Below are 21741 nucleotides of genomic sequence, written 5' to 3' on the forward strand. Positions count from 1 at the left end.
TAACATCGTTCCTTGTGAGATTGAAGTGCTTGGTGTGATCTCTTGAATACTTTGAGAGAGAAAGGAGAGTAGATCAAGAGGAGGGGAAGGAGACCAGACATCTTGGTGTTATTTTAGAGATGTCCTTGAGGTATAACTCAGTTTCCCCCTGTTTTCATGCTTATAGTCCCTTAGAGCTCCATTAAAGTCCTTCTTGAGCCATTTCCAAGCTTGGGTATGATTTAGGGTCTCTAATAAGCCCATTAACCTTTAGATCTAGGCATGTTTGAGCTCCAAGAGCTCGGATCCATTGCCTTTATGAAGCCATATTGCATGAAAGCCCTATATCTACTCTTTTAGTGCATTTTGAGCCCTAAAACCTTCTTCGGTGTTTATTTACACGTAAAGTTGGAAACTTTACGATTTAATCAAGCCTTAAGAACCCAAATCTATGTATGGCATGAGCTGGATTCAAGCAAAATCGAGTATATAGTATTTGCATGTGAAAGACTTGGCGAGTCGTTTATCGGACTCGGCGAGTCAAGTCGCGAGTCCCCGAGTTTTCCCTTTTTCGTGTTTGCTGGGTGGAGTAGTGAGTCATGGGGTGTGACTCAGTGGGTCGGAAGCCAGACTCACTCATGAAGGAACTCGGTGAGTCAATGCCCTGACTCGGCGAGTTCAAGGCAATCTTCTTGTCTCAAGAACAGACTTGGCGAGTTGTTCATTCAACTCGGCGAGTCTCAGCATAGATTGTTCTTCGGATGAAGATGAACTCGACGAGTTGTTCATACAACTCGACGAGTAGGATGAAGGACTATTTGACATCGGTTTAGAAGGAAAACTTGTCGAGTCAATGCCTAACTCGATGAGTAGAGATGGGATTATGGCCAATCGAATGGATAGGGACTCGACGAGTTGGCAAGCCAACTCGGCGAGTCGGGTCAACTGGAAGTTGACTTTGACTTTGACTCTTGGTTTGGTTAGGGGTAAATAGTCATTTTACCCTGAGGTCGATTAGCAGTATTTAACTGAGTGTTTTGTGGGAATTATAGCCGGAGGAGTTTCGGGGTAGCGGCAGAAGAAGACATTCAGTTCCCACGCAGATCAGCAACTACTTTGAGGTGATTACCTTCCAGTAGCGGTGGGTCTACGACCACAATGCCGGCCCACAAGTAGGAGTTTTATGTTAGATGATTGTCTTTGTGATATCATCTAGGTTTGCTACTACCTGAAATGTTTATATGTTGGCATGATATGTTATATGTGATCGTGGTAGTAAGAGGGGAATAGTTCCCAAGTTTGGTCGTTAGGACCGAAGGGTAGATAGGACACCCCAGATATGTCTGATAAAATGTTTTGTTATGATATATGTCATAGTAGCGGTAGGGGGTGAAATAGTCCCCGAGGATCAGTTGTTAGGACCGATGGGTAGTCAGCACCCCAGAATGGTTTGACATGGGTAGTCAGCACCCCAGAACGGCTTGACACAGGTAGGTCGGCAACCCAGAATGGCCATACCGGGTAGGTCGGGCACCCCAGAATTGCTCGGCAGTATGTATGATATGTGATTGTATGGTATGTGGTATGATGGGGGAACTCACTAAGCTTCGTGCTTACAGTTTTCAGTTTTGGTTTCAGGTACCTCTTTTTCGAAGGGGAAGGAGATAGCACGGTAGCGGCACATCACATACACGCTTTGTATTCCGCACTATTAGATCTTCCTGGAGATTTGTACTCTGACATTGTTATGTTTTTATAAACTGGTTTCCAGACACGCACATCTTTTATGAAATGATATGATCAGTGAATGTTTTATTTCTAATGTTTTGCTAAGTATGTGTTTTAAAAATGAAATTTTTTGCTCGTATTTTTGGGACTTTACAATTAGTTAAATTAATGGTCATATAATTTTCCCAACTCTATAAAAATATAGTTAAACCCAAAAGAATTTCAAATTAGCTTTCATGACATAAATTTGGTTGACCTTTACAGATTCACTAAGCTCCATTTATGTTTTTTCAAAATATCATTTAATCTTAGAACATGAATAAGTTTCATCAGCCCATAGATTATGATCCAGATTAAATTAAGTCTAACTTATTCTTATAAGGAAGCCCAATTCATTTAAATCAGTTAGTTACATTAGCCCATACTAGTTTACCCTAATGGATAGTAGCTCTAAAAGGGAAGTAGCTGATGAATACCTCCCATATAGATACGAGAAGGACCACTATTCATTCGACAATCAACGCCCTTCTTCAATTCCGACGATTTAAGCTTCTCCGGCGACAACCCCTCTAGCACCGTCTAATACGACGACCGTTGAATGCAAGAACCGACCTACTAGAGTTTCCTTCTCAATTCTCTCTCCCCACTCTCCTATCTAACTGAAAAGGTGCTTAAACATCGCCATTGGAGTTGCTTACAAATTGGACTGTTAACAGACCGCTAGTCACAACCGGTTAGTGCATTAACTCTCCACAGATTCGCTTGAGCCTCCCTTCGACTGGAACAAAATCTCATCAAGAAACTTAGTGTGAATGCCTAGAGTGAATACGATACTCAACATAGCTTCTAAACCCACTGAAAACCTGCTGTCGAAAGTCAACTTATCGTTAAACATCCTCCCAAGTTGTCGGGCTTAATATGTCACACCCCAAAACCAAGAACGGCGAAAACGTTCAGGGGTGGAGGACGTCATGTATAGTATCATAACAGTGTAAAATAGTAAACAAGCAACAACATCATCCATTGCATTATAAGTAAAGTTTTAATACATGTGTGTTCTTTCATTGTAATAACACACCAAAAATATAATCAAAATAATAGACGAGACTTGTCTGCTCCATCTTCTCAAAACCTGGCCACCGTACCTGTCTACTGATGACCTAAGAATACAAGTTATTTTGAACGAGAGTTTCAGCTTTAAAGCTGGTGAATTCATAAGTATTTAAGTGTCATTGTCTTACTTTGATAAACTGTTAGGAATGTCCTGTAAAACCTTTAAGTAAGATAGTTGATATAAGTATGAAAAACCCTAAGAAATCCCTTATTTCCTACTAGTCTGAAATGTAGTCTTCTACCAAGACCCAAATGTTTTGTAAGTAAAATGATAGTTTTTCCTTCTTTTTGACTACTACGAACAGTAATTGGTCTAACTCATCGTTTATGTGAATATATCACAAAATAAAGTAAATAGGAAAAATATAACCATGTAAGTGTTATCCCTGGATACCAGGACTAACACGCCATCGTAGTAAGCGATATGAATAACTTAATGAACATCTGAAGATTGTCCAATTGTCCTCTGTAGCAGCAGCAGGTTGGAGGAAGGGTTAGTCCCGTAGCCGACTCCTAATATAAGTGGTAACCTAATGATCATCCGAAGATTTTCATCTCATCCTCTGTTGCAACAGTAGGATGGAGGAATGGTTAGTTCCGATATCAATCTATCTATTATAAGTGATAACCTTAGACATCCGTGGATGTTCATCACCCAGTGGTGCTAACAGCTGGGTTCCGGAATGGTTAGTCCCGTCTAGACATCCCGTCGAACAGGGATAGGCAGGAAAATTTACACAGAAGGTACAAATAAATCTTCCTCATAACTCTAGGTACAAGTATCCAGGTAAGTGAATACAGGATAATGTATCTATGTAACACTACTCATGTATGTTATTCATGTATCATGTAAGCATATGTAAACGTACTCATGTATCATGTAATCATATATAAATGTACTCATGTATCATGTAATGTACTTGTGTAGACTCATGAATGAACTGACTCTTGTGTGATTTCTTGTAATACGAATAATGTTTGATATCTTTAAATTATCCCTATGATAATTTGCTGAAAGGTAATTGATTATTCAAGTAGGTTTATACACTTTTACTACTCAAGGGTGTGAGAAACTAAATGAAAGATGACAACTATAACATCAATACATAGATAAGAATATAAGTGTATATGCATAGTTTAGTTCAAGAATGTAAAATGGTTTTGTAAGACATCTAAGGATTTTGAACAAATATAAAAAGTGACTTGATGTCATTTTGATAAACATTTCAAAAGTAATACATTTGATAACAAAGTATTTTAAAGATAGAAAACCATTTCATGCATCACATTTGGTAGTATGTGAAATCTGTTGAATGAAAACACAGTTATAAAATACATATAAATGATTTAATAACATGTTGTTTTCTACTTGTATCCCCCTTCCCCCCCCCATTAAAGCATTTAAAATCATTTAAAACATTTATTAGGGGTATGAACTCACCTATAGAAGGTGATTTGGATGAATTGGATGGTGTAGGATTTGTTAGGTGTCAAGTGAGGACTTGTACACACACAACAATCCTAATGAACATATAATCACACATATATTCACTCAATTAGACTTAAATTACTAACTGATAATGTTAAGACATCCTAGACATAATAAACACCTTATATAAGTGATTTAAGCCCTAAGGATTGCATCTAAGCTATTGTGGGACAAGTCACTTGTGTTTAGGGTTCCAAAGGACCCCATATACGAGTTTACTCTCCATATATCCTCACACATGGAGTTTACGGTTGTAAACTCTTGAGTTTACAGCCGTAAACTCCCAAGCTTGGTGGTATTTTGTGTTTTGAAGTTCTAAATGATCCCTAGAACTATTCCAACTTGGTGGTTCAATTCTTGGAAGGGTTTAAGGCATAGAAACACCCATTTGAGGAGTTTACGGCCCTAAGGACATTTCCCTTAGAGTTTGCGGCCATAAACTCTTAAGGTTGGGTGTTTTGTACGCTTTCAAGTCTCTTGCACAATTGGCATGGGTTTTAGACTTTTATTCCAAGCATATGAAGGCCTTTGACACACTTTGGTGCCCTTTAATCATGTTTACGGCCCAAGAACCATGTCATGGCTGTAAACTCACTTTGGAAGGCGTTTTTGATGGTTTAATGTCCTTGATTTATGTAGGAGTAATTCCTAGTAATTGTCTAAGGCTTTAGGTGCTTTAAAAGCACTCTTTTGTCCATGTTTTTGGAGTTCACGGTCCAAGATCCTCTTGGGTCGTGAACTCCCATACATATGTGTTTCTTTGATGTTTTCATGTCCCAAATACACTTATAAACAAGCCTAAGGCAGTAGTATATCGCAAGGGAAAGGCTAGGCATTGTTTTGGGAGTTTACCGCCCAAGAACACCTTGGGGAGTAAACCCCTAAATCTAGTGATTTAGCTATGTAATCTATGTTATGAACACATTTAAAGCTATATAACACTACTAGAGAGGGGTACTCACGATTTGGGATAAAAACTCGAAGATCCGTGAGAGAGAAAATGGCTTTTCTCTAGTTGGAAATGCGAATAATGAATGAATTTGGTTCAGAATTCTATTTATAGTCCTGAGATTTTTGGCAGAAAATATTTTATTCCTGAAATGATCTCTAATATAATAGAGTGTTGAAATAACAGTGTTGCACAAAACCCTAGTGCATCCACTCTCCTGATATTTCCTGAAGTGTAAATCGTGAAAAACTCAAACTTATACCCAAAGTCTGGAATTTCCCTGTAACTATTCTAACTTCTATTGGCTTGATATGGTTTGTTCAGAATGGAAATTTCGGGTTGTCACATCATCCCCCTGTTAAAGGGAATTTCGTCCCGAAATTAGAATCTAGGCAAGGAAGTAGGTACGAATGATCGAGTCGTTATGTGAACTTCCTAATCGATTGGTTCTCGCGCTCCCAAGTGAAATCGGGTTCTCGGTTGGTATTCCACGAACCTTCACTAATGGGCGACGACGTTGCTTCGTCTGCTTGACCACTCGGTCGAGGGTCACTACGGTTCTAATACGAAGGCAAGGATTTCGTAAATCTCTATCTTGTCGAGAGGGCTTACGAAAGTCCTAATGGAAAGATAATGTTTCAGGTTCGAGCCGCGAAGGGGAAAATGTACGTTACTGAGTTCGCAGAGTAGGTCTAGTTTGTGAGATGCAGGACCGATTCTGGTAAGAATCTCGGAGGTCCCAGCTACATTGGATTTAGCTTTCCACGCTTTACGAAGCGTATTAAGCCGTTCCTAGAGTGAGGTTTCCTAAAGAATTTGGTCTCTCACTTGGAATTCCAAAGGTTCTTTCTCTTGCTTACTTCCCAATCAAGGCCATCCCTTTCTGGGTCAAAGTCGAAAGGGTTTCTAAAGTTTGCGGGGAGTTCTGAATGGACTATGATAGTAGGTCTGTAAGACCTAGAATTTGGTAAATTTTCTGTCGGTGACTACGGTGCCGACAAATTCCCAAGGGTTTTGGATAATTTGACAGAGTACTCAAGAATTTCCATAACACTAATAGTGTATCTCCGGAAATTTGACTCTTAATTCTAAACTCTTGCTCAGAGAAATTTGCGAAAAGTATCTCCGATGGTAATGTTTCTATGGGTTCTTTCTTACTACGAGGGTAGATAAGTAAGTCATTACATGGAGAAATAGATCAAATTGAATACATTTCCAATAATTCTCATTTCACAACTCCAAATCCTTTTTCATAAGTGTAAGAATATCAAATTCTTGCCACTTATAGAATATGCTAGATTCTAACATTTTATGCAATCATCCTTTCATAATATCACTGCACCAAAGTCACAAAGACTATTGCCAATGAAAATACAAAGTCCTCTATCAGAGATTGTTACAAGAAAATTCCTTAGATATGATGTCTTTCACTCAAAGTAAATTCCTTTGAACATCATTTTGCATAAAAGTTTCTAATCTAGTCATAGATTTTTCAATATTCAATTTCCCAATATGGACACATTTCCATATTTTCCATATGACAACTCATTATTAATAGAATCTTATCTATTCATAATAATGTTGATATGGTCCATCCAATATGGAAACATTTCCATATTTTCCATATGACAACTTATTAATAAAATCTTTTCTATTCATAATAATGTCGATATGGTCCATTCAATACCATGCTTCCAACTACTCATAAGCAACCAATCCTCGTCGAACTTTGGATTGTCCTTTGATAGTTGTTTAATTATTTTAGTCAAAACCGATTCTAGTCCTTTTTCCCTCTAAATGCGCTAGACATTTGGAAAATTTTAGAATGGTCAAATATTAAAGCATTTTCAATCGATCCTATACCCGAAGTGTATGGGACACGATGCATAATGTTTTATTTGCTATGTTCTCAAAATTCGAATTGTGAAGAGGAATGTCGTAATCATAATCGGAATTTTAATAACACACTATGTACCTTTGACTAAATATATCAACATTTCTCAACCTAAGCCTTTAGATTTGAAATGAAGCACAATATTATCTCCCTTAATTATAGCAAAACAACTATTCCATCCTTACAACTTTGCAAAGAATGACTCTTGTTTTCTATAATTAATATTGCCAACTTGAAATACCTATCTAAATAATCATACAATCATAACATTTATGCTCCCACTATCATGATGATTATTATAAAACATAACACTTATGCTCCCACTAGCTTCGACATGTATTTATAAACATCTTAACTTTCAGAAAAAAATACCTATTGAATTTCTTAAGTCCATGTTTCTAATACTTAGTTCTTTGATAATCTTTTGTCAAAGCTTCTTGAACTTATACACCTTTGCCTTAGATAGTTCATATGTGTGTCTAAACAATTAAGACTAATTGCCAAACCTCACAACTCAAATCATGGAAAGGGATACCGTAACCATAATCGAATTTGAGAATGCAATTTTACAATCACTATCCTTTTAAAATCTTTCTTAGTGAAAGCATTTCCTCACAATCATTTTCATGAAGGAGGAAATCTTATGACACTTAGATTTAAACAGTGTATGTGTTCCTATCCATGTGAATTTGTTAAAACCAAAGTTTACGACAAATTCAAACTCATATGGATCGAACTTTCTTAATCTTGATTTCTTGCCTTATGGTAGCATAGCTACCCACCACATCTTCCATGTAGTTAAGAAGCTCACCTTTTCCTATCAATGTACCTTTCATTGATCAAGGTACCTTGCCTTTTATGTGTTCAAAATGAGAACTCATAGAACTCACATGCATAATTAACTCAATTGGAAATTGCACAGAAACAAAATAATGTCAACACGATAGGTTGTAAACCTCAACTCGTGTGCTAGTGATGATCGATAAGGTTTATTTGATTTGTTCTTGAAACCTTTCAAGACCATTAAGACTCCCACTGACTCCTTGACATATAAGATTCTCTTGTCAGTAACCATTTCTTGACAAAACAAATATTCAAGAGTTAGTGTAGCTTTTATCAAAACACTTCATAAATTGGTCCTAGTTGGCCTTTGTCTTATCCAAGACATCACAACTTTCCACATTTGATGAATGTTATAAACCTTCTTAATACTTTTCACTCATTGTCACAATCTTAACTTTAAGACTTGTTATTGGAACGAAGTATGATTGACCTTTTGATTTAACCATTGCTTCAATTCTTGATTCCTCTTCTTAAACATACAATTGTACTAAGACTCACTTAGAAGATCAATTGAGATATGGTTCTTAATCATTAAGACCTATCATAAAGCATAAAAGGTACTCTCCCTTCTTCTTAGAATGGAGAAACTTTTAATCTTTCTGCCTACTTGATTCTTCTTATTCGTTCTGCCATTGATTTAAACCTTTTTAATCAATTCCGAATTACACTTAATCTTATAAGTATAATCATATTTACTAAACCTTTAGTAAATCATGACGAATATCTTTGTTACTCTTATGGTGGAGTTGATCAACACACAACTTTGTGTGCTCGATCTCCTAGTCCTTCACTTGACACTCTGTCAACGAATTAGTCTAATTTTCAAATATGAAATTTCTCATTCATCATGCAACCAAGTTGCGTGATTCCAAGTTTCTGTCCAATTGAAATTTGGGCGATGAGAAACTCTCCCTATTTGGTAAATTCTTGACTTTTCCATAAACATCATAAATAAGAATCATATCCATTTGTTGTAGAAATATGCAAACACCAATTTTCATAACGATTTCATTGCAAGGAAATAAACAAATAAATAAGTCAAACGAAAATTTATTTTATTTATAAAAGCAGCAGAAAACATTTGTCCTTACAATGCAAAATCCATTGAAAACTATGTATTTCAAAAGGAAAATTTCTAACAACTCTATCATAACTATCTAAGCTCAAAATCTAATCTTCAAGTCCATGCGATCAAGATCCATTCCTTGTAATTAAATTCATCTTGCTCTTTCACCAAGCTTCCTTTCTTTTCACCGATCCTGCAAAACATTCAAATGCAATCTTATCACATCATGTATTAAGAATCAATGAATAGGAACTTAACGGAGTTAGATAGTGGATTTTACCTTAAGCGCAACCATACACTTTGACTCTCCCATCTTCTAGACTCTTCAGGCTCTTTGGGCAGACTTGTATCCAACGCCTTTTCTTTTGGCAGCAAACACAGGTCGGTTCTCCTAGAACGTCCTCGGAAGCATGGCCGGTTGACTTTCCCAACAAATACGCTCCATTGCTTTGCCAAATCATTTCTGATTCAGCAGCAATGAGCATGTAAGTTAGGTCAATGAGGTTGTTATCATGATCCATCATATAATACTTTCTTTTGAACTCATTATATGATTCAGGAAGTGAATGCAAAACCCAATTCACAGCCAACTCATCCGGGAATGACACACCCAATATTATCAACCTATCAATGTGCGATTTCATTCCTAGAACATGGGCACACACGGGTTTACCATCTTCATGTTTCATTTCCAATAGGGCCTTAGTGATATTGAACCTTTCAATTCTTCGATCTTGTGGGTTAGGGAGAAAAATTGGAGGAGGTGGAGGAAGTGAAGCATGATTTCTTATTCCTCGATCGAATCATGGAATACCATCTTCATGTGGAATGCTTGTTCCACAGGATATGGGAAGACCATAATTGTCGAACTTTGACATCTACAAAACGGGAGAAAAAGAATTCAAGTTAGCTGATTGATTGAGTCCTTAGTAAATCACCCAAATGAGATACTAAGACTAGGACCCAACACAATATTCTACAACTCGGGAGAGGGATGTCGTAACCCAAATTGCAGAACATTTGAAGGTAAGTGAATGACGATTCACTAATTTCCACCATGAAAAAACGAAAAAGAAATTTAAGTTTTAAATCTATGAAAACTCCTAGATCCTTTGAGATTCATTGAACATTTCAATGGCATGTTTAAATCTCGATATGCCCCTCTTGTTTGTGACTGGGATGCCGAGGATCACAAAGCGGGTGTGAATAACCATGCAAACTTACACGGTGCCCTCACATGTTACAGTCACCTAGTCGATGTGCCGGTAAACCACACACGCTCCACCGAACTATGACAAACATTGAGTCACCCTTTGCTACCTTTTCTTAGAACCATTTAGTGTGCCGGTAAACCACACATGCTCCACTAACGTCTTCGCAAGGGCACAAAGTGTAATTTCATGGAATTGCATCAATTCACTTTGCCTAAGTAACTAAGATTGGGAATTTGAAAAACATTTAGTTACTTTAGAAATTCATTATACTTATAATGGGAGGCTTCGTCCTATCCTACCCGTTCGGCTAACGACCCTCCACTAGTCAAGAGTGCGGTGGGTAAGAGTGGATACCCATTCAATCGCCATTTTATAGGCAATTTCCTTAAACACCCCTCATAAACCAGTTTCGTGAATGAGGCCTATTAACGGTAAGACTGACTTTTACTCATACATATATATATATATATATATATATATATATATATATATATATATATATATATATAATGTTAGACTTTTAATGTTATATATAATATATGGTATATTTTACACTTTTAAAATACTAGGTGATCAAATTTAATAATTATATCTTTAATTCAATTAAATTGTAAACCAAAACTATTATGGATTTATTATAACTCTTTTAATTATACACCTTAATTAATTAATAAAACCATAAGGATGTGATTTGAACTTTTCAAAACAATACTACGGTTTTAGAATTTAACATTCCTAATTAAACCTTTAATCAACTTTTAAATTCAAAAACTTGAGGGAAAGTTTTGAAACATTTCAAAACATTAGGGTTTAGAATTTAAACATACATCAAAATTAAACTTTTAATCAAAATTTAAATTCCAAAACCTGAGGGCAAGTTTTTAAACCTTTTTCAAAACATTAGGATTTCAACTATTTAAATTTCAAAACAACAAAACTTTTAGGTTCAAATTTAAACTATAAAACCTGAAGGGGAAAATGTGAAACTTTTCATAACAACAAGGATCAAATAATCTAAATTAACATTTAATCACATAATTATCCATATTTGATTTATTTAATGATTTCTTGCAAAACAATTTACCAATTTAATCAAAATAATTAATCAATTATCACATAAGGAAACAAATATTTTATTAATTGGTAAATGTCTTCAATTAGATCAAGAATATACTCATATATATCATAAAATCGGATTTATATTGATCTAATATGATAAAGGTAAGTATCTCAAAGATAAACAACAAGAAATCCCGAAAATAGCTCCATCTGACGCTCGAACTCGCCGACTACCCCCATGGACTCGCCAAGTAGGGGGCAACTCGCCGAGTCCACAGTGGGACTCGCCGAGTCCATCATGCAAAATCACAAAAAACAAATTTTTTCAACATACAAGGCATCAATACAATAGAAACCAATCTAGGCTCTGATACCACTGATGGGTTATGGTCATAAGAACATCCTATGTGCTCATACAAACCCTAATGCTTGGATCTAGGTTTCTCTATTGTACATGCAAGTTATCCAAGACTATAAACCCTAATTCTAGCATTCAAGTAATCATATTAACATGAGAATAGGTCTAATATCATACCTTGATTGTTATTTAGCAATAACAATCACAATTCCTCCTTGTAATGACTTTAGAAAGCTTAGAGTCACAAATATCACTCCTCTAATGGTTCACAAACACCATAAGCAAGAGGATGAAGAGGAGAGAGGATGGAGGCTGCCCAAAAACGTGTGAAACCCTAGAACAAAGCTTAGCCACGTTTTTGGGTCATAAGGGTTCTATATATAGTGAGGCTATTAGGGTTATCTAACAAGGAAACCCTAATTTGGATGCTTAAACCCTAAGCAACCCATGGACTCCTTTCCTTAAGGCCTTGGACGATTTCTTATGGGTTTCCCCATAGAATTCGTCCACTCCTTAATATAAGACAATCCATAGCCCAAATTGCAATTATCTTATAATTACAATTCCAGTCCCTTAAGTTTAATTAATCTTTTTTAGTCACAAAACTAATTACCAATTAATTCTTGACTAATATTAATTAAACAATATGATTTCTCTTTTAATATATTATTCTCATAATATATTAATAAATCATATTTAATCCTTTCTCTCCATAATTCATCCTATCAAGTTGCCTTGGTGAAGGCAACCCAAAAGGACCATGCACCATCGGGTCAAGTACATACCAAAATAGTTATGGACTTAGACACTAATCCAACAACTATATCGATAGGGTCTAAGGCACCAAGGCCAGCCCTTTATCGGATGGAAATCTAGGTAGTTGTTATGTTATTGCCTTGCTATATGTTTGCATCCTGGTAGTTAGGATGGTATATGTTAGAGACCTGGTTAAGGTTGGAATCCAGGAATATAAGATGATGTTATGTTAGTGACCGGTTAGGTCGGTATCCTGGTTAGAGTATGCTATGTATGTGATCTGCTAGATCGGTTGATTGGTGATTAGTTCTTGTATGATTATATGTTTATGTGCACATGGTTGGTTGACTGGGGTTGGGTTGAGGCGGGTCCTGCTTTGTGCTGTAGGCCAACATACCCAAGGTGAAAGACCCCAAATTTTGTATTTTTGAAAGACCCAAACTTTCATACTTCACAATATCATTACTCCAAAACATGTTATTTGCATATTCATAAAAGCAATATTTTACATTGATAAAGGGAATTACAAACTATTGGATACAAACCCTCTATTACAAAGTGTTATATATATTACATAACTACCAAGGGTATTGTAATTTATACAAACAAAAACTGTAGTACAAAAGTACTATTACAAACTATTCTAAATCTTTCAATAGTATGTGAAGATACTAGTTACTTATCACCTGCAATTGTTAAACATTGATAGGGTAAGCGATGATGCTTAATGAGTTCAATAATAGATACAATATAACGTTATGCCATATATATACTTCAATGTGGCGAAAGCAAAGAGGAACAACAAGATGTATGTGAGATCATGTGACAAGTGTTCATATCAATCAAAGACTTTATTCAAAGATATACTTTTCAATTCTTGATATACATCAATAAAGCTTTGGCCCAAATGGCATAGAAGACATGCAATTTCTGATTAACATCTTGTTAGATTTCAGGCTTATAGTCCTGTCTAACCATTTTCCAATGTCATAGAATAGAAGTCATTCTCTTACGGAGATATGCTCTGCATGGCCAGAGGCTACGTACCAGTACCAATGTGAATCTAAGTCCTTTCACTGATCACATGGTCAAAGGTATTACAATTGCTATAAACATAGCGAATAAAATCACACGGGAAAATAACTCAGAATAATAACACTGAAAAGCACATAGCACATATAACACATAACATACAATTGTTCCTATATATTGAACTCACCTTAAGTTAACCGGGGGTTAAAATAGTAATTTGGACAACACTTCGGCTTTAAATATGTCTTTCTATGTTGAAAACCGGGAGCTTAATTGAAAACCGAGCTTTGCGAAGGTAGGGCTTCAAAGCTGAAAAGATAAAATTTTCGGGCTTCTCGGGGGTCTCGGGATGTGTTTCGGGTGCTAAAATTGATATCGGGGCTTCGGGGAAAGTAAAAATGAAGAAAATATGGAAAGAGGGGCTAAAAGTGGCAAATTTCCAAAGTTTGTCGACAAGGTTCGCAGCCTCCCTTTATATAGGGCCGAGGCCAAAGTCGGCTGGGAAGGAAGCAGGTAGCGAAGTAGCTCGGTGGCATCAACAGCAAGGGCCACGTCGCATCTGCGAGGCTCGGATGCGAGGAGGGTGACTCAGCGAAGACACGCGGCAGCAGCATAGGACTCCAGCGAGGCTCGGACGGAAGTGGATGCGAAGCAGCTCGGTGACAGCAGTTGCGAGGGACACGCAAGGCGAACACGTCTCCAGCTCGTACACGTGGCGCTGCGAGATGAGGCCACGAATCCGGTGACGCACCTGCTTCGTGCGAGGTGACGTGGCTGCGACAAGGGTCCCCGCTGGCTGGTACTATTCATGCGAAATTTCTCAGTTTTCGGGCCCCAAACTTCTAAAATCCATAACTTTCGCATACGAGCTCCGTTTTTGACGTTCTTTATATGCATGCGTAGCTAAAATTACGCTCTACAACTTTCGTTTAGACTTTGTCGGCTAATTTTGACCTTATTTTTAATATTATTATTTTTAACAGACCGGGATAGAAAAATCCGTTAAAAATTCATAACTTCTTCATCCGACATCCGTTTTCGTCACACTTTTTACTGTTGTACTACATATGAAGAGACCTTAGATTCTCGTTTAGGATGTATCGGTCAAATATCGCTCGATCTAAAATTTGAGTTTTTAGCTGTCTACTGCTAAGTTGAAACTTCGAAAAATCATAACTTCCTCATACGAATTCAGATTTTGGCGTTCTTTTTATCGAATTTCTTGGTTTAACGAATACTACGACTTTAATTTAGATTACTAAGGCTAAAAAGTAGTTTATCAAAAACTCACTTTTTACGTCATTCGGTGCCGTGCCGGTTTTGTCGTGGATCTTCGGTTGGTCATAACTTCTTCGTTATAACTCGGATTTCGACGAGGTTTTCGCCTACAAGTTTCTAACGAGATTCTCTAAAACATCAAATAATAAAATTTTACTTATTTAAAAATGTGTATGTTACACAAGGCGGATCGGATATTCCAAAGGCCCAACGAGCGGTCCGGATAGGCTGTAGGTCCCACGAGGGCGGACCAGACGTACCGAGGCTCGGAGAGTGGACCAGGCCGACCGAAGGCCCGGTGCGGGCGGACCAGTCATACTGTAGACTTAGAGAGTGGACGAAGTGGGTTGAAGGCTCGGTGCGGGCGGACCAACCACACTACAGACTTGATGTATATGGCTAGACTCGGAGGGTGGACCAAGTGGACTGAAGGCCCGGTGCGGCGGACCAGTCATACAGTAGACCCGAAGTGCATGGCTGTTTTATTATGTTATGATATGTTATGTGTATGGTATAGGTGGTTGGTATTTTGGGGGTATCTCACTAAGCTTTCGGGCTTACAGTTGTGGTTTAATGTTTCAAGTACTTCAAGGGACCATGGCAAGGCAAAGGCGTGATCGTACCGCTCCTCATGTTTTATGTATTTATGATGTGGTTCTGGGAAATACTCTGATAATAGTCGTATTGAAAACTTTTTTGTAATAACTTAATGAAATTGGGTTGTTTTTGAAAAGTTTAAATTGGTTGAAAATTTTGGATGTTACAAGTGCTATAGCGGTTGTGTAGCTTTGGGCTGAGTGTTAGTTGGCTTTTTGATTCAGGCGAGTCTTCTCGTTGTACTCGGGGGGTTGAAGGCACCAATGTCGATCCATTAGCTTATGTTATATAGGAAGACCAATAGGTGACCCTTAGTATTTGTATAAAAGACTAGAGGTGGCTCCCGACAAATTGTATGCAAGACCAGAGATCAGACCCTGACAATTATACGTAATATGATAGTTGTTTTTGTGATACTTGCATGGAAGACCAGAAGGTGACTCTTGAAACTTGTCTGTAAGACCCAGGGTTTTGGCCCCCATCATGGAAAGGAAAGACCATGATACAACTCATGGCAAAAAGGCAAGACAATGGTTGACATATAACAATCTTTATTGTATGTATGATATGTGGTATTTTAGGAAACTCACTAAACTTTATGCTTATGGTTTCGGGTATTTCCAGTTTGAAAGGGAAGGGCCCAACGTGACTGCACAGTGTCCCCAGAGTTTTCCGCATTGACAGTTAATGCTATTACTCTAATGTTTAAATAATATATTCACTTTGATAAGTTTTAAACAAATCGTTTGTATGATTTATTGTCAAAGAAAATGAAAATTTTACTATGAATTTTGAGACATTACATAAAACATGGCGGTTGTTAGATAGTCGGGGAGTCGTGATGTGATCCAACGAGAGAGAGAGAGAGGTTTTATTTTCTACCCCTTTTTGTTTTTTTAAATCAACTAAAATTAAAAAAAAAATATTATTATATATAATAAAAGACAATTTGGTTAGGAATAACATATTTTTAGGTTTTAGACTTTCACCATAAGAGTTTATAATTATAAACTTTGACCAATAGTATACTTTGTGGTTTTAGATTCGTCACAAAAGTGTATTATTTTAGACTTTGATCACAAAACTTTATTATATTGGTAGATTTGGTCCATAGACTTTCGTATCCTTACACCTTTCACCCCTAACTTTGTAGAATGGCAATTTCCACCATTTACTCTGTAAAATGTTACTTTCGTCCATCAAATTTGAATTTCATATGTAGGCGATTTTGGTCCTTATATTGAAAATAAATTAGAAAATATGTATCCATAATTTACAAGAAAAGGTTCTTGTGAAGTATATTTTTTACACATATGGTCCATGTGTTTAAATATATATTATTTGGGTTTGACACTTTCGTTACAGGACTTTCATATGTTGGTTGATTTTATTCCTTTGTAGAAAGTAAATTATAAAATTATCATTTTAATTTATAGAAAAAGTCCCTATGCGAATTTTTTTACAGCAAATGGTCAATTTGTTTTAAAAAAAATAGAAAAATGTTTATTGCATAATAGAAATTTTATAGATTAAAACTCTCACCCCTAAAAAGGACATTGAAATTTATAAGTTTGACACGAGTGTGTCCCCTACGAAGCGAGGAGGGAGTAATTTTTAGTTAAAAATAAAATAAAAATGGCAAAAACGTTTTGTTATATCAAAAAGAATTAGACAGAAAAGCTTTTGAAACCATAAAGATCAAACGTGCAGGAATTTTAATATTTATCTTTAATTCTTTACTATGTATGTTTTAAGAAAACATAAGGCTTAATCATGTAATTTTTTTTCCTAAAACAGTTCTTATGATTTTTTATTATTTTTTTATTTTTCATGTAATTTTTTTCCAAAAACAGTACTTGTGATTTTTTTTTTTTTACATAAATGTTATTTTTTTTTTGACACAAATTGTCACGGTCCTTATGTATAACATCAAACCAAACATAAATTAAGGACCAATGGCGTGACAACCTTTGTTGGAAGGGACCATCTATGCAATTTCTTTTTTCATAAGGACCGTCTGAGAGAAATATTTTAAACTAACAGGACCATTTGTGAAATTGTGTCAAAGAATATAGTTAGAACGGAATCAATAGACTACCCAAACGACGAGGACTATTTATGTAATTTACTCTTGATGTAATAAGCTCCGGGTTTTGAATCTTGACGCAGAGGAAGCCAAGGAACAGTCACCAGTTGTCGCCATGGCTGTTACTCGTAGTCCCTCCCATTCTCAACCCCAACAACATAAGGACGACGACGACGATTTGCAACACCAAGATCCAAATCCCATTCAATCGAAAGAAGCCGAACAGTCACCACCGCGGCAACCACCAAATTCTGAAACCCTAGATCCCCCAAACCCTCATCAATCGCCCCTCCATGATGACGGAGTTCAGAATCCTCAAAAATCAGACAAAGACGAAGAAGCCCTGTTGACGCATGATGTAGACGATCAACAATCGCAACAAAAAGACGATCATCAAACAGGTATGTCTCATGCTACAATTCCCGAACCAATTGTACTTCCCGAAGAAACCAAAAACCCACCTCCATCACCAGCACCACCACCACTTGCGTCACCAGTCAACCCCCAGCGCCGACTCAACAAACGCAAGAAAGCCTTTAACCGTAATCCTCACAAACGCAAGAAACTTCAAAACCTAACCGATATCCTCCAACCCATTCCCTTTATACCAACCAAAAAATTAGATTTTGTTAAGCACGAGGAGGTTTTAAAGCGTTTAGGGTTATACGAGTTTAGCAAAATCGAGTTCGACCGTAGCATAAGGACCGATCTTGTTGTTCAGTTGATCGTGAATTATGATCAGAAGAAGCGCTGTAGTTACGTTAATGATGTCAGGTTAAATCTGAATAGGGCTGAATTATCTAGAACTCTAAAGCTGCCAGCACCGAGGCCAGAGAAAGGAAGCAGTAGCACTGTGGAGGAGGTCGATTTGGATTCCGAGGTGTTTTCCGATGAAGCAATTGGGTTCATTGATAATTTCGTTTCAAGTTGGATGCTTTTACATGAGGATTCATGGGTTATGCCACCGGATTTAGCTAAAATGACTAGATGCGTTAAAGATGGCCACCCTGAGAAAATGGATCCCGCTAGATTGGTTTGGCATATGGTGGAGAAAGAACTAACTCAAGGAGATAAGCTCGTTGATTGCTACTATGCATCACATTTGCAGTACCTCATAAGGTCACAGCGCCCTGAGTTCTTCATGGATGAAGATGAAGGTGTTGCTAATGACATTGCTGAAGATGTAGAAGAGAAAGAAGAGAAACAAGAGAAACAAGAGGAAGAAGAGAAAGAAAGGATAGAAGAAGAGAATGAAGAGAAAAGTTTGATAGTTGAAGAACAAGGTATTGAGTTAACTTTAGGGTCTAATGTGAAGGAAATAGTACAAGAAGAGGTCAAGAAAGACGATGAGGTCATGGTGGATGCCGAAGAACACAAGGAGGATGAGGTGGTGGCGGATGAGGTGGAGGAGGAGGTGGTGGAGGAGGTGGAGGAGGAGGAGGAGGAGGAAGAGGAGGAGGAACAAGGGAACTGGCTTTCGTCCGGGAAAAATGAACCAGGCAACCATTTTTTGCAGCGATGTAATAGTGATTTGAACAACTATGAAGAACAAAAGGTCGAAGAACTCGAAGATGAAGATGAAGATGAACAAATTCAACAAGTGGAGGATGAAGATGATGAAGAAGAAGAAGAAGAAGAAGAAGAAGAAGGTGGCGAAAGAGCAGATGAAAGATTCAACATGGAGGCGAATGATGATTCTCTAGATCGAGATGGATTAACTGGTAATTTCCTTCAAGGAGTTGAAGCATCTCACAATCCTTTCAATGGCATGGATCTTTTTGGGTCAAGAGAAGGTTCATTCATGTCTCATGGTGGGCCCTCCTCTTTCTTCAACGGTGGCAAAAGAGTGATGGAAACCGAAGAACACATAACCCATGTTGACCCAAATCACAAAAGGTTAAAAACCGATGAAATTTGGGGTCAAAAACCAACCGATTTCAATACATGCATGGATCAAATGCAACAATGGATGGAAAAAGCCAAGATGCTACACGAATCAAAAGAACAAGCTTTCGAAAACTCCCAATATAATCACGAATTAGCAATAAACCAGCTTCAAGAACGCCAAAACTACATGGAAATGTTGATAAAGTCAAAAGATGAAGAGTTATCAAAGAAGCACACAGAAGTATTTAGGCTTGAACGTGAGCTTTATCTAATGCGGGATCTTGTAGCAGGGTATAGACAGGCTTTGAATGATACTCGATTTAAATTCTCAGAGTATAGGAAACGTTATTCCCTTCATGAGGAACCAATTTACAAAGACGCGGGTCCCGGTGGTTTGGTTTTGAGTACACGGGAGTTGGAGAAACAACGGGTGAAACAAGAGGAAGATCGTGTGAAGATTCTTAAGATGTTGAAGGATCATGAAGAAGAATGTGTTTCTAAATTGGGAATGCATCATGATAAGGTCTTGAAGATGGCTGATAAATTGGTGTCTGTTGAGAATGAAGTGAAGAATCTCAAAGGAATGTCTGTGGAACGGAAATCGACTCGGGATAAACCGGAATTAGTTGTTGAAAGTGAAGAGAAACGGGATGAAGGGGAATTATTGGGTGTGGCTGAAGTCCACCAGAAGTCAGTGGAGGAGGATCAGGAAATGTCTGTGGAGCCTGAAGTGGATCAGAAGGTAGAAGATGAAGTTATGGAGAATGATGAAAATGTCGAAAGCGTTCCTCTTCATGCTGATGAATCAAAGGTAAATATCAGTTGTAAGCTGTAAACTTGGTTAATAATGTTTTCATGCATTAGATCAATAGACATGCGTTAACTGTTTGATATGTTGCAGGAAAAGGAAGGTGGTGAAGATTGAAGTGATTTTTTTTTGTTGTGAAGGGAAGAGGAAGATAGTAAGTTTCGATTGGTAAATCTTGCTTTTGGTTTAGAAGTAAACACTACTTATCATTGAATGTAGGGTTGGATTAGTGACACATGTCAAAAGTTTGTCTTATATCTTATGTTATGTTATATGTGATGTTAGTGTTTATATCAATTTTTTGTAATGCATAATGTGCATGCTTGTTGCTGACGTGGCCAACATAGAATAGACCAAACTTGATGTGGTAGATAACCCTCCCTCTGAGACAAAAAATTGCAAAATTTTGTCTGGTTGACATAAGTCTTTTCTTTATTTTTTCCCCTTTCATTAAGTTATGTATGAGTAAAGTTTGAATAAATAGTGTGAAAGTGACTAATAATCAGTTTTGTTTCGGTTTTATTCATCAAATTTAACGTGTGAGGCAAAAAAGAACAAATAAATAACGGGTTAATGACTTAATGTCTTAATAGGTTGCTTACATGTGGTTATTAGCTTAACCTATAAAGTTATTATGTTGGATTGAGGAAAAAAGAAACAATCATATATATAGTTGTTTAGATTAAGTGCTTAACCTATTAAGTACCAACATGCCTTTAATGTATATACGTTTAAATCGATTAAGTTGTTTTCACCATCCACTTTATTGCGTCTCTGAGATGATTCCACCAACTCAAATCTTGAAGAACCTCATGTGGTGGAAGTTATTCCTCTTTTATTTTTGATTTTGGCGGTCTTTCTTTTGATCGTTAAATCACGGGCTCAAAAACAGTATCAAATTGGTTCATAAGTTTAGTGATCACTGAAAATACATTTTCTTTCTTGTTTAAGGACACCTTTGATATGCCAAACACAAGACGTTAAACAACTCATTAAATTTACTAATGCCTTCGTCACACAAATCATTTTGTAAATTTAGCGATAGTTTGTCAATCCTTCGATGAAGATAGATTAAATCCAATGAGAAAGTAGTTCCTTTCCAATATTTTATCTTATGAGCACATGGAAGACCTATAGTTATCACAAAGGCACCGATACAAGGAGATATACTACCTACAAGTTAGTAAATAATAAATGTTAATACACAATAATAAAAGTAATACTAAATGAACATATTACCATCTTTTGCAACTTCATATATATATATATATATATATATATATATATATATATATATATATATATATATATATATATATATATATATATATAAGGCAAAGTGAAATACGTGAAAAAGAAGCTCTTTAAAAAATAGCATATTGCAATTGTGAGGAACTTAAAGTTTCTCACTTAAGAGTTTCACTTTAATCTCATTAAATTTATGCTCAACTGTAAGACATATTTTCTCTCACTTTCCGCAAATCTTCTGTAGAAACATGCAAGTATTGTTTAAGTTTAGCATGAGCACTTTCAACTTTTGATGAAGATTGGTTGCCAAAACGCAAGAACTTATTGGACCAAGCACTAACAAACTTTTCTTTTCAA

At 36.7% G+C, this 21741-nt stretch overlaps 1 protein-coding gene across 1 annotated transcript; it reads left to right on the forward strand.

Annotated features, from left to right (window-relative positions):
- The first annotated feature begins 17478 nt into the window (after positions 1-17478).
- Positions 17479-20443, forward strand: LOC145008934 (uncharacterized). The gene is made up of 2 exons (XM_078967558.1): positions 17479-20139; positions 20230-20443. Exons 1-2 carry the CDS (start codon positions 17557-17559, stop codon positions 20251-20253), a joined length of 2607 nt encoding a protein of 868 aa, XP_078823684.1. The 5' UTR covers positions 17479-17556; the 3' UTR covers positions 20254-20443.
- The last annotated feature ends 1298 nt before the right edge of the window (positions 20444-21741 follow it).

The sequence above is a fragment of the Lactuca saligna genome, chromosome 8 (genome assembly GCF_052625555.1).
Source record: "Lactuca saligna cultivar CGN05327 chromosome 8, ASM5262555v1, whole genome shotgun sequence".
Classification (NCBI taxonomy): Eukaryota; Viridiplantae; Streptophyta; class Magnoliopsida; order Asterales; family Asteraceae; genus Lactuca; species Lactuca saligna.